We start from the raw sequence: 12650 nt of genomic DNA, 5'->3' as shown, positions 1-12650 counted from the left end.
TCAGCATGTAGGTGGGAGGTCCCAGTTCTTAAAGCAACAACTGGAATTTTGTGACAAGGTGAAGCCCATCTGCCTCTGTTGGTCTCCACAGTCAACTCCATCTCTCAAACTTGAGTCCCAGCGCTGCCTGCTCACCGCTCTCCTCTCACACCTGCCTTTAGGTTACGCCGCCGCAGAAACCCGAGCGAAAAGCCAACCCGCTGACGATGGCCGATCATCAGAATGGTGCCGGACCACAAAGCCGTGACTGGGTGATGGAACAGCCGTTTGCTCTGGAAATGAAAGCCAGCCTACGGGTGAGGAACACGCTCTTGTGCCTCTTCGCAGAGCTCGCCGCTCGTGCGTCACCCCACGGCAGCACTTCAGGAGCCCACCAGCGCCGCAGCGTGTCGCCGGGGCCAGGCCTCAGCAGCTGGGGCTGTTGGAAACCCAAAGGCCTCGTTTTTCCTGTCACGACGTTGACAGGACGCGATCCAACGAACCGGCGCGCGGCGGCCGGGCGCCCCTCGACGGCGCGAAGCCCCCGCGCGCGCTCGCGAGCCTCTGCCCCGTTCCTGCGCGCGCCCCCTGCAGCCGCCCCGCCCCGCCCCGTCCCGTCCCGTCCCGTCCCGTCCCGCCGCTGGCTCCTCCCCTCTTCCTCAGGAGCCGGGAGAGCCCCGCAACCAGCCCCTCTTCCTGCCCCCTCCCCCGGTCTCTCTCTCTCTCTTTCTCCCGGTGGGATGGAAGTCCCCGGTAATCCTCCTCCCCGGTAGCAAGCGGCGGCCCGAGTCGGTACAAAATGCTGGGCATGTACGTGCCGGATAGGTTTGCCCTGAAGTCGTCAAAAGTGCAGGACGGGATGGGGCTCTACACGGCCCGCAGAGTCAAAAAGGTGGGTGATGGCCGGGCGAGCGGGGTAACGGCCTGTCCCGGCCCGGCGGGGAGCGGCTGCCACGTATCACAGGAGAGCGGGGCGGCTCCTCCGCCCCTCAGCCGCCGCCGCCGCCGCCGGCCGGGCTGCCGCGCTCCGACTTCACCTCAGCCCCGCTTTGTCGGCGCTGCCGCCACTTCCGTCCGCCCGGGCTCCCTCTCCTCAGGGGAGGCACCGCCCGCCTCCCCCCCTCACCCTCCCCCGCCCGATAAAAGGGAGCCTCCCGCTGCCCGGGGCGCTGCCGCTTGGGGCGGGGAAGGGACGCGGGAGCCCGGCCGGGCCGCCGACTACCCTGACGGGGTCGCCTGGAGGGTTTTCTCTGTGGGGTTTTTTTTGTTTCCCCCGTTTCTTTTAAGTTGGTTGGTGTTTCTGGCGCTGTTCTGAGGGCAGAGCTCCTCCGGACGGGACTGCCTCCGTGGTTATCGCCTGGCTTCAGGGCGCGGTGCGCCTCTGAGGTAGAGGTACCCGCCCGTCCGTCGCAGGCTCCCGTCGCCTCCCTGCTCTTAGAGCTCGGTGGGATGGGCGATTAAATTCATCGTTTCGGGATGATAAAGCCGGGCCTGTGAAAGATGTGATTCAGCTGAACTGCAGGTCTCTCGTAGCTCAACCAGGTCGTGGCCCTTGACACCTCGTAATGGAATTGAAAGGCTCCCGGTTATCTGAAATCCCAATTATAACTATCCGGGTGGCTTGTTAGAACAGATGAAGGCATACCTAAAGTCATGAACCCTGCATTAGTACACACTTCATTGTATTTTGTATGTTTTGCTTTCCATCTTTGTTCTGGTTTTGGCTCTCAGTGGGTTGGGAGGGCTGCCTAATATTTCAGTGGTTTCATAAAGAAGGCTTAGACGCCATAGGGTAAAGGTCTCTCATTTTTAAGGTGTCCCTGAGTGTTAATGGGGGGTAGAAGGGGAACAATTTTATATTACTTGGCTTAAATTTTTTCCACTGAGGTTCTGAACTTCCGTTTGAAAACCCTGGGAGTTCACACAGCAAGGAAGGTTGTACACTACTAGCATGTATTAATTCCTGGATTCTGAAATAGAGCGAGCTCTAGAGTGAAGCTCATGGAAATCATCATCCGCATGTCAGTATCAATTCTGAATGTCAGTTCAGAGTTTAGGGTCTGAGCCCCCTTCCTTTACACTGTTGTCAACTGAACCATTAGAGATGCGTGCTAGGAAAAATAGAGCATTTTCTTGCCTGAATTACTCCACGTTGCTTTTGAACTCTCTTTATACAGGCAAAGTATGTGCTGTCAGAGCTCGGCCAATGTGAGCGCATCATACGGGACATACTTGCAAAACTGAAATGTTGCAAGTGTGACATGTATTGCATGAGGAATGCAGAAGGTAGAGGCAGAGGCAGTTGTAGTAAGATTTGTTTGTATTGGGAGTATCTGGTGACAGTGTTTGTTACAGGCTTGTCCTTTGTTTGGCAGTGAATTTTCTGTGCTGGTAGCACAGACAGTTGTGGTATGCAAAGCCTTGATCAGAAGTATGTGTCTGACAGGCAGGCTTTGGTCTTTGATAGGCTGAGGAACCAGCTCTTGAGTTGCTCTGTGGGCAGTGGTTGAAACAGGTATTCCTTAAAAATGGCTGGAGACCTAAGCACTGTGTGTTGCCACGGCTGTTCAGAGAAGGGTGGATGTGTACATAACACAGATGATGCGCTGGATATAGCTAGACTGTGTGTTACTCTTTTCCATGGAAAGAAAAATCACACCTGAAGTGCTCTCAACATACTCTCCTGTCCAGTAATGAGGCAGCAGTATTACACTTCGTGGCTATGATACAGAGTAGCTAATAGGTGTTAAATTAATTCCTTGGAGCTTTGGGATTGGGAGGAGGTATTGAATGTGACACTTAATTGTGAAGTAAGATCTTAGGTTGCTAAGTAGGAAATACTGCACCATTTTCTCTCTATTGCTGTCACACAACTGCAGTTGTCTTAACTGAAAGTAAAACACGTTTCAGATGATCTTATAATCAGAAATTGCAGTACCAACTCTCCAAGGGCTAAGTAATCATGAAGTAGGCCTCTGAAAATTCTATTAGCAAAGTTTTGGTAATGATACATTTTGAACTGCTGTTGTCTGCCATCTGCTATTGCAGCTTCAGGCATTATGTGGTGCTTTTGAGCTTTCACCTGTGATCATAAAAGGTGGAAACTTTTTATTTTGCTTTGTTACCTTACCAAAAGCTGTGATTCTCTTGTAATTTCTCTTCTGCAACAGCAGGCCTTTGGTTACAGCACCACTGTCATAAGACCCTTGGTATAATCATCTGAGAGCTGCTACATTTCTCAGTGTTTAGCTGTGACTGGAACAAGATTAGTCACTGCTGCTTTCTTGAAAGTAGCTGTTGAAAATAGCTTTTTTTGACAATTGAATGATGTGCCTTTCATATCTTGAATCATTTCTGGGGTTGACTTTAGACTGTATTGTATGCCTCACTTTTATTGATCAGAGAGGAAGTTGAAGTCTTAGCATGTTTTTGATCAATATGTATTGGCATATCACACTATGTTTATTAACTAGGACTAATATATATATGAAGAAAATGCTCTGAAAGACTAAATGAATAATTACTTTTACCTCAAGGACCTTTGTGTTCCAAGACATGAGGTTTTGCTGTCTCTAATTTCTGCTTTCTCTCCAAATTTGAGAAGCTATAAAAAGTGTTTAGAAGTCTTAATCACCTATTGTTCATGTTACATTTACTTTACATTTAGAGGTGTACATCTTGCCTTTTGCTTATGTTGTTGTTTTGAGCTTCTAGAAGGTCTTAAACATATTGTAGTAGAGGTTTATTTGTTTGGAGTAGCTGAGATAGGAATGATGTATGGTGTTTCTTGGTTTGAGTCAGTATGCAGCATTAAGCTGTTGCTGTGCTTCATCCCAGAGGTGATGTGTGCTCCAGTGATGGGTAAAATGACCACTGTAGGTGCTTTATATAAGGTATCTAGGGATCCTTTGGATTGCAAGGATGAAAGTATTACTGTGGTGAGGGTTGTGGAAGCCTCCAAAATACTTAAGGAAGAAATTAATCGCTATGCCATCTTAAGTGTTACTCTGCTGCTGAAGTGAGTGTGGGAGACTGGCTTTTTAGGTTCCTTTTTCCTTATGTCTTCAAATAATTTCTGTATTAAATGTATGGAGGTCTTTTTCCTTTTCCTTTCTATAGAACTAATACAGGTTATAGTCCAATAAGCTTTTTTTCATCTTGGTATTTGCTATGAGTAATGAGAGATTCTGCAGATACAGCTATGCCCTCTCTTAGAGCTCAGCAATTGTAGTGAGCTGCTTTCCTTGCTACTTGTTGCTTTCTAAGTGAATGGGGAAAGCCAGTTCAGCCTGGCAGGAAGTATCTGCTCCAGAAAAGGCCTACTTTATCTTTATCTTTACTGAGCTAAATAGGACCGTACATTTCCAGAGCAGATTTCCTCTGCCACTGTCTTGACTCTTCCTCCTCCTTCATCTAAACAAACAACACAATCTAGAGCAAATTGCCTCCCATGTAATACATACGTGGCCCCTATTAGACAGCGGTATGTTTGCTGGGGTGGCACTCAGTGTAAGCTGAGAACGTTGATGGCTGTACACATATAACTGTATTGACCTTCCTGTATTTTCACCTTCATTGCTGATGAGGTAAAAGAAGGAGGAAGATTCAGTTTGAGTATTAAATTCCATGATTTGTAAAGCTGGCAAGGGAGGAGTTCTAACCTTATTTGATTAGCAAAACTGTGAAAGATGGTATGGAGATCAGTGAGAAGTGAAGATGAAGCCCCATAGTGCCAGTTTTTGCTGTCATTGCCCATGTTTGTGTCTTGATTACTGCTGTGGGCTCCAGTTTTCTGCTGTTCCTGTCTTTTTACTTTCTGCTTTGCTGTTCTTAGTAGTGAAATCTTCACTGCACACATTTTAAAACACTGCTCCTAAATTCTGTTGCCTTGTTATGCAATGCCAATTTTATTTTCCTTTGTTGATTACCTCTTCAGGTTTAATTTTAAATACCAGGATTTTTTTATTTGACTGGTTGTTTCAAAGAGGAATGATCCTGGAAGTTTTACATTCCGCTTCTTCCTCTGCACTCTACCTGTAGACAGTCTGTAAAAACTAAGCAAGAGGGAAAACATGTAGCAGGCTGTTTCTGAGATGATGGAATGTGCCTGGGGGAAGGGATATGTGGACAAGATTGATACTTTTATTAGCCAAAATACTGTTATTTTTAAAGAAACACCAGAGTTGCTTTTCATTATATAGTTATAATCTCTAATGCTTAAAAGTATATGGAGCTTTTTGATCTGAATACTGCCTAAAGGAACGTAGCAGTCTGCATTCTGGTTTGTAGGGCTTGTCACTGCAAATAAGGACAAAGGGGGGGGACAGACCCCACCTGTGTAAGAAGAAAGTCCTATTTAGATAATTTACCCTGCTGCTAGTGTGATGTTTGTGAAGGAAAAAAAAACACCAATACCCAAAACTTTTAGAATATATCAATGGATGCTTTCACAGCACGTGTTATGACTAGCAGGTGGCATAACATTTTAATATTGTTTATGAAGGCTTGAATTAATTCATAGACACGTGCATACTCCCTATGTTTTTAAACGAATCTCTCTGTATGATCAAAACCTCAGTTATTCAGTGTTTTGATTTGTGGCACTTCAAAAAGTAGTTTTGCAAATAATCTTGCAAATAAATCTAATGTAAACTTTGTGCTTGCCAGATACTTGACGTTTTAGTTGGATGTCTATTGCAAGGTGTTTCCTGAAAATCTTACAAGAAATGTAAGAAATTTGACTTGTAAATTTCAGCCTTATTTAAAATAAAGAAAAATGGTGTTTCCCAAAGGGGAAATAAGCATGTAGAGGAAAGGCATGGTTTTAAGAGATTTTCCAAGCTATGAAAAGAATGGGAATGAGCCTGAAGTTGAACCCTCAGGGATGTGCACCTTCTTGGCATATAGTAAGATGACAAAGGAAAACTGTCCCTTTCCATTTGAAGCTAAAAATAATACCTCTGCTGGACTTCAGTAATTCACTTGCCTTTTTTTTTTCACTGATTCTTTTTATTTTATAATTATTCCTTAGGGTGAAAAATTTGGCCCCTTTGCAGGGGAGAAGAGAATGCCCCAGGAACTGGATGAGAACACAGACTGCAGGCTCATGTGGGAAGTGAGTAGTCTAGAGTGACATCATCACATCTAGCAAAAAGTGGTCTCAGAATTAAGCTTTTACTGTAACAAATGCCCCCCCCCCCCCCCCCTTAAAGGTACTTAAAGATACTGTAGTGAGATTTTGTACTTACTGATGCTTTTAAAATATGCTTTTTGGGTGGAGGGGCATTGACTTCTTTAAAATGATAAAGAAATAGCAAATGATAGTTTCTAATCAATGAAGTGTGAAAAATATCAAGTCAAGCAAAACATAAAAATATAACAAAAACATTGTGAAAAATTATTGAGAAATGTGAAAATAATAAAAAAAAGATGGAAGTAATTTAAATATGGGAAGGTCATTGTAAGTTCCTGAGATACTGATTTATGCTGATGAACAGGTGTCAGCTCATAGTTTCCTCCAACTATAATATAAAACATTTCCTGCTGTGACACTTGTGCTGGTGTTTGGCAATTGTATGATAAGTGAAGTTTTTAAATTTTAGCAACTTTGTAATGCAATGTGTAGTTGTGAGATCTTTAGCAAAATGAAAACTTGGTGCTGTGGGCAGATGAAGGCATAATGAGTTTCAGGGCTCTTCTAAACTTTTTAGTATTATTAGGGAGCAACAGTAGTTTATACACTAGATCTCATAATTAGGTCCTTAACCCATCCTAGTTCCTGTCATAGCTGTGTGTGTTTGTAGCAAGAATCTCTGAGTTTACCAGTTGAGGATATGACACTAACTGAAAAATACTTGCAATAACAACATTTCCAACTTGTTATAAACACCTTCCTTTTGGTGCTTCTGTTCTGTCTTTGTAATCTTTTCTGCTGTAGTTGTTTGAGCAGAATTCCTTTCCTTTATTTTTTCCTTTTTTTTTTTCCCCAGCCAAGCAGTTTCTATTGAATGCATATTTAGTCCTGTTTTACACTGAGAAGGGGAGTAATTTCCTACTTTTTCACCTTTCTGTGGTTAGAGGTGGAAGGATGACTGTTATTTTTTTGTTGTGTGGCACTGTACAAAAAAAAGCTTATGTTTGACATCTGGCTTAAAGCACTTTCTGTGTATTTATTACAAAATAAATGTTTATTTGAAAAAAAAAACCCCTCTAGCATTAACATTGCTGAGCAGCTTATAAAGAGAGCATAGTATTGATACAGTCTTAGCAGAGCTATAAATAGATTCTACAAACTGGAACAATGAGCGAGGGAATGCTAAAAGCCCATCTCATTAAACCCAAACTCAATATAAATACAGTGAGTGGCAAAATATTCTTAGATGAGTGCTAACTCAAGTCTGTGAATCCCTGTGCCTTTGTTTTCCCCCTTCCTCCTCCCCCCCCTTTTTTTTTTAGTGTAGGGGTGTGCCCAAAATATCCTTTCTCAGAGAGAAGGTGTGGACAATTCATTCCCCTCTCTCCTTTAGTTATGTACTCAGAGTAACTGGTTTCATATTCTTTGTTCTCAGCTGATAAAACCCCAATACAATGTGCTTTTATTACAAATGTTTGCTGAATACAGTACATGTTAATGCGCCCTGGCTCACTTGCCTTTTCATGATGTTTCTGCAGGTTATTTTAAATCAGTAAAATACTTGAGCTAGAACAAAGTTTTCAGAAGGGATGGTGAGTGGATTATAGCAGCAAGAAGGTATTTAAGTTTGTTGGAAAGCCATATGATTTTCCAGATTTCTCATTGGTGATGATTAAATGAGATTTATCTGTTTCTGTAAGACAGAAAATAAAACCCAAATACATGTATTTACTGATGACACTAATATGACCCCATCGACAGCAAACCAGAAAATGAGTTTTTTATGAGCTGTTCTAAAACCATTTCATAATATCTTATTGTAACCTAGTTTTGAGAGCCTTGAAAAGATTCCTGCATACCAAATTTTATGACTTCCTGAAGGTTTGAACCCAAGTTGTTCATGTTTACTGAAGTTGATCTGAACGTGAGCTTTATAATATAATTTAAATCATGCTGAGAGTAGTCTTAAGTTGAAAATCGAGACCAGGAATGCAGAAAGTAAAAATTTGAACAGTCCAAGTAGATGGTTATTCCAGATACTGTGGGAGGCAGTCACAGCAACTAGCCAAGTTTGTGCATAGTCAGCTGTACCAAAGATATTAAAAATAATTAATCTGAAGACTGTTGGATGAAGGCGCACTAAAGCCTGACCTCACAGTCTGATGGCAGTCAAAAAAATGCGTTTTCAGAGAGGACACCTTTAGAAAGCAGGCTAAGTATAGAGGCTTTTTGTAAGTCAAGTAAAAATGAACATTAGTGGAACATTTCTTTTCTTGGTATGTGATGCCTGAGATCTGAGCTTCAATTTTGTGGAATAGTTTTCTGTGAGGAAGTTTACCACATGCATTTCTAGTTGCGTAGAGTCGTGGTCTGTGATGTGGTCTGTTTTGATCAAGCTATTTCTTTTTCTCTGACACCAGCATTGTGAGCTGGCATCTTTAAGATGTCATGTTGAGACAGAATTGTACACGTTATGTTTTCTTTTGGTCTTTGGGAAAACATGGAACCCCAAAAATTTATTGGGTCCAGTGATTTTGTTAAATAAAGTTCTGAGGATGTTAGAGTTTGTGTTTAAATTAAATACAGCAGAATGCTGTTAGTCTGCCTGTAACTTGCATAGTTTTGAAGAAATCAAAGGTTTATGCTTGCTTGTTCAACAGATTCCAGAGGATGTGGTGTGGGGTGGAAGCATCGTTGATCTTGCTGTTATCTTTGTAAAGAGCTATATGCTGAAATGTTTTATTTACAAGTGATGTGAAAGTGAAAAAAAGCAAACCCGTGGTAACCATATAGTTAGAAGTAATAATAAAAAGCCAAGAAAGTGTCTAAATGGCTTTATGCTTTTTCTTTCTGTCAAAAAACCCCACCTCCTTGTTATCCCCCAGTGCCCATGCCATTATCTCTCACTGAATTGCATGTTGTGCTAGTTTAAGTATGCAGCTAGTTGCTGGTGATGAATAGAGAGTTTTGTTCTTATTCTTAGCATCCCTCTAACACCTTGATAAAATACTGCTTCATTGGTCTGTATTAGTATACTTGGTTGGCATAGCAATTTCAAATTATGTGTATTTGCTGGAAGAGCAAGTGCTTTAAGGCAAGAACAAGATAATCTTTAGGTATTAAAGTTCACAAAAGTTTTCGCCTTTGGAGGCTCAGATGTCCCTCTACAGAGGGAAGATATCTGTTCAGTTCATTTTTGTTGTTGTTCCTAACCAAGAAAGTGGCATTCATTTCGCTACTATTGGATTGTGGCAAGCATATACTTTTGGTGATGACTTTGGCAAATGTTAAAACAGGCAGGGCTGGAAAGACTTAGTCTTTCTTCAAATACTCTGACATACCATGAAAAAATATTGGTCAGGATTGGATGGCACACAATACGCTGTGTAATGATGAATGTTACATATTTCAGGTTTGGTTTCTGACTATCTGCCAAGATTATGTTTTCTTCATTGTTACATTAAAACCGAAAAGAAAAGAAACATGCTGGAAATCAGTCTTTCAATGGAAGCTAATGTTCATATTTAATTATTTGAGAAAATGAAATGAACTTATGTTTCTACTACTTAACTCTCATCACTTTTGCAGTGACAGTTGTTTTCAGTTAAATAAGCCTGCCTGAAAACTAGTGAAGGCAACAGAAAATCTGCTATTGGCTCCAACCAGCTTTAGATCAGAACTTTAGACAGGTATGAGAAGTCAAGCACTTTAAGCTAATGGTGGTGTGGGTTTTTTTGTTGTTGTTTTTTTGGTGCTTTTTTTTTTTGATGTCTTGTCTGTAAAATGTGGTTCTGGCATAGGAAGGCTTACACATACAAGGCATTAAGTTGAATTATGTTGTGAGTTTCATGATAAAATAAATCTTAATTTGAAGAATTCTGTGTTTGCTCTCAAGATGAATGTACTATTAGAAATCTAGTTCTTAGCAATATAGTCTTTATTTTTTCTGTATGAAGACTACCTTCCAAATCATGACTCCTCAGACAGTATTTACATTTAAAATTGTTTTAATGTTTTTGTGTGAATCATTGTTTAATTTTCAGAAATGTTTTTTTCTCATTTCTTGGACAAATGCATCTGGATGCATTTTTATGCAAGTTGCATTTAAGATAACTTTTGCCACACATAACAGTCAAACATTGATGCCCTTTCTTAGTTGCAAGTTTGCGTCCTAAATTTTCAATTTTGTTAAATTAATCCCCACTGGGATAGATAGGTGTCCCAAGTAGTTATTAATATTCTTACCAGTTTGTTTATTTAGCTAAATTTCATTAATCAACTCTTTCAAACTTGATTTAGTCATCTTTATTCATGTTAAGTGTATGAATTTGTATTAATTTTAGTGACTTTTGGAACAGGCACGTTAATGATCTTCTGGTTTTGGTGATAGAAGAATTTACTCCCAAAAGTGACTGAGAATGTTAGCATCACATCTTCAGTTATGTGATTTATTTAAGATGTTAGAAAGCACGTGGTGATATGTGCAGGTGCTAGTATTCTAATCTGAACTTGTTACGGAAGATCACACACAATTTGCTTAAGGAGATTTGGGTATCCATCCAGTGAATGTGAAGTTCAACCTTTCTTGTGAAAGCTCCACAGAATGTTAGCAGAAGTCTAGGAACTTCTATTAGCTTTCTGAACCATGCTGTCTCTGATGAGATCAAATGACATCATGCACCAGAAGGAGCTTCGTTAACATGAAGAACTGTTGCTGTATGTTTTGGCTGAAGAAAAAGGTCACATATTGTGTAGGTCCCAATACTTCTTAGTGAGTAAGCAAATCAACAGTTGCTGCCTCAGGTTCCTTTTGCAAGTGTACTTTCTACAGCAATGTTAAAATGTGAGTTTTTACTTTGCAGAGAGCTCTGCGATGGAGGTCTGAAACCGAGGATGCAGAAGTATTGCATCTAGCTGTTTTATAATATTAACAATAAAAATCATGTTTTCAGCTAATCAAAAAAAATGCAATGCAGAAAACAATACTTTTCTTTACATGATTGTTTAAATGAACATAGATTTTTAGATTTATAAATGTTTAGAAAATGGTTTCCAGAAAGCAGGCAGTGTGTTTACTGCCTTCAGCAAAGATAACCATCTGCTTATTTTCAGTGAAGTTTTTTTTTCTTCTTCTCTTGCCAGGTGTGCATGGTAGAGTGTTTGCAATTGCACTCATGAGCATTTTGAAGTAGCATGCATGACAGCTTTGGATGTATTTTGAAAATCTGGAGATAATTTCATTGCAGCATTAAAGGCTAGCAGATGGAATGGTGCATGTTGTTGATGGGCATTACAAGCAGCTTAGACATTATTTAGGGCTGTGTAGGGTTTCATATGGTAGCTTATACAATGACTAGGGGCATATTTTTTTCTGAATACTTGTATAGTGACATGGTGTTTGTTAATGTGGCATAATTCAATGATGTCCTGATTGATCTTGAGGTAAAACCCCCCATGTGGTAACAGTGAATGTCAGGTATTTCATCTTACTGTGAAGACATTTCACTAAATTAGTTCAGTGACGCCTTTTGTGTTCATTCTCAAGAAGATAATTCTTATGTACCTCAATTTGAGGTGCTCTCATGTCTGATGCATGCTTTGGATATGTGTATGCATTTTAGGTGTTTGACTGTAGTGAGTGACCAAATATTGAGGGTGTTGTAGTAAAATAGAAAGCTATCTTGCCATGGGTTATCAGGCATGAATTTGAATCAGCCTTGTTCTAGGCTCACGCCAAAGTCTGCCTGTACTTAAATACAAAACAAATTGCTACTTAATTATTTAGGCTAGGAAATCAAAGGTGACTGCCTGTCTGGTCACATCACTCACTGGTAATAGAAACTCCTAAGTCACCTCTATTGGTTACAGAAACTACAGGAACATCTTGGTCTCAGTGGTTGAAAGGGCCTCAGCAATAAATGGATCCTAGACCAAGATGGTCTATTGAACTACAGCAGGCAGCCTCAACTTTTGCAGATTTACCCCTTTATTTAGAGGAAACAGGGATAAGGTCCTGTTTCCTGTTTTTAAACAAAACATTATAGTATGACATCATCTACTGGTGACTATGCTTTTGATGTCTATTTCTAGCTCTTTCACTGATTCTCCATGTTGTCCGTAGGCATAACATACAATCCTTCTAGGTCTCTGTTGATCCTATGAAGATGACTGAATCCTTTATTATTTAATGACTTAAGAGCATTTTTAGTTTGGTGGCCTTAGAAAATCAATTAGAAATACTTTTGCACTTGAGTTCAGGTCCTGTTAAAATAGTTCTTAAAATCCTTTCTGGATTAACCACTGTAGCTTGGGGATCTTACGGAACACACCTCGAGCTAACTGGATGGTAATACCAACTGTATAGAAACTGGGAAATAACATTCAAACATGGAATTATTCATGTAGACAGGTGACAGGTTCAAATGTCACAATTTTTAAATAGAAATATGTTCACTAGCATTGTGAAATTGATACTACTTCATAAAACTATCAGGGAACCTCAGCCCTGTAAAAATCTTTTGCCTCAATTTTAAGTACC

General features: G+C 40.6%; 1 protein-coding gene across 1 annotated transcript in view; it reads left to right on the top strand.

The window, feature by feature from the left end:
* The first annotated feature begins 656 nt into the window (after nt 1–656).
* The window catches only part of PRDM5 (PR domain containing 5), an 88936-nt gene continuing 76942 nt past the window's right edge, over nt 657–12650 (top strand). Inside the window, exons 1-2 of the mRNA XM_010575560.1 lie at nt 657–871; nt 6011–6094. Of these exons, the coding sequence (XP_010573862.1) occupies nt 779–871; nt 6011–6094 (177 nt within the window). The 5' untranslated portion in view covers nt 657–778. The remainder of the gene's footprint in view (nt 872–6010; nt 6095–12650) is intronic.

The sequence above is a fragment of the Haliaeetus leucocephalus genome, unplaced genomic scaffold (assembly GCF_000737465.1).
Source record: "Haliaeetus leucocephalus isolate CR32 unplaced genomic scaffold, Haliaeetus_leucocephalus-4.0 Scaffold484, whole genome shotgun sequence".
Classification (NCBI taxonomy): Eukaryota; Metazoa; Chordata; class Aves; order Accipitriformes; family Accipitridae; genus Haliaeetus; species Haliaeetus leucocephalus.
The sequence above is the reverse complement of the archived record's forward strand: the minus strand, read 5'-3'. Positions and strand labels throughout refer to the sequence as shown.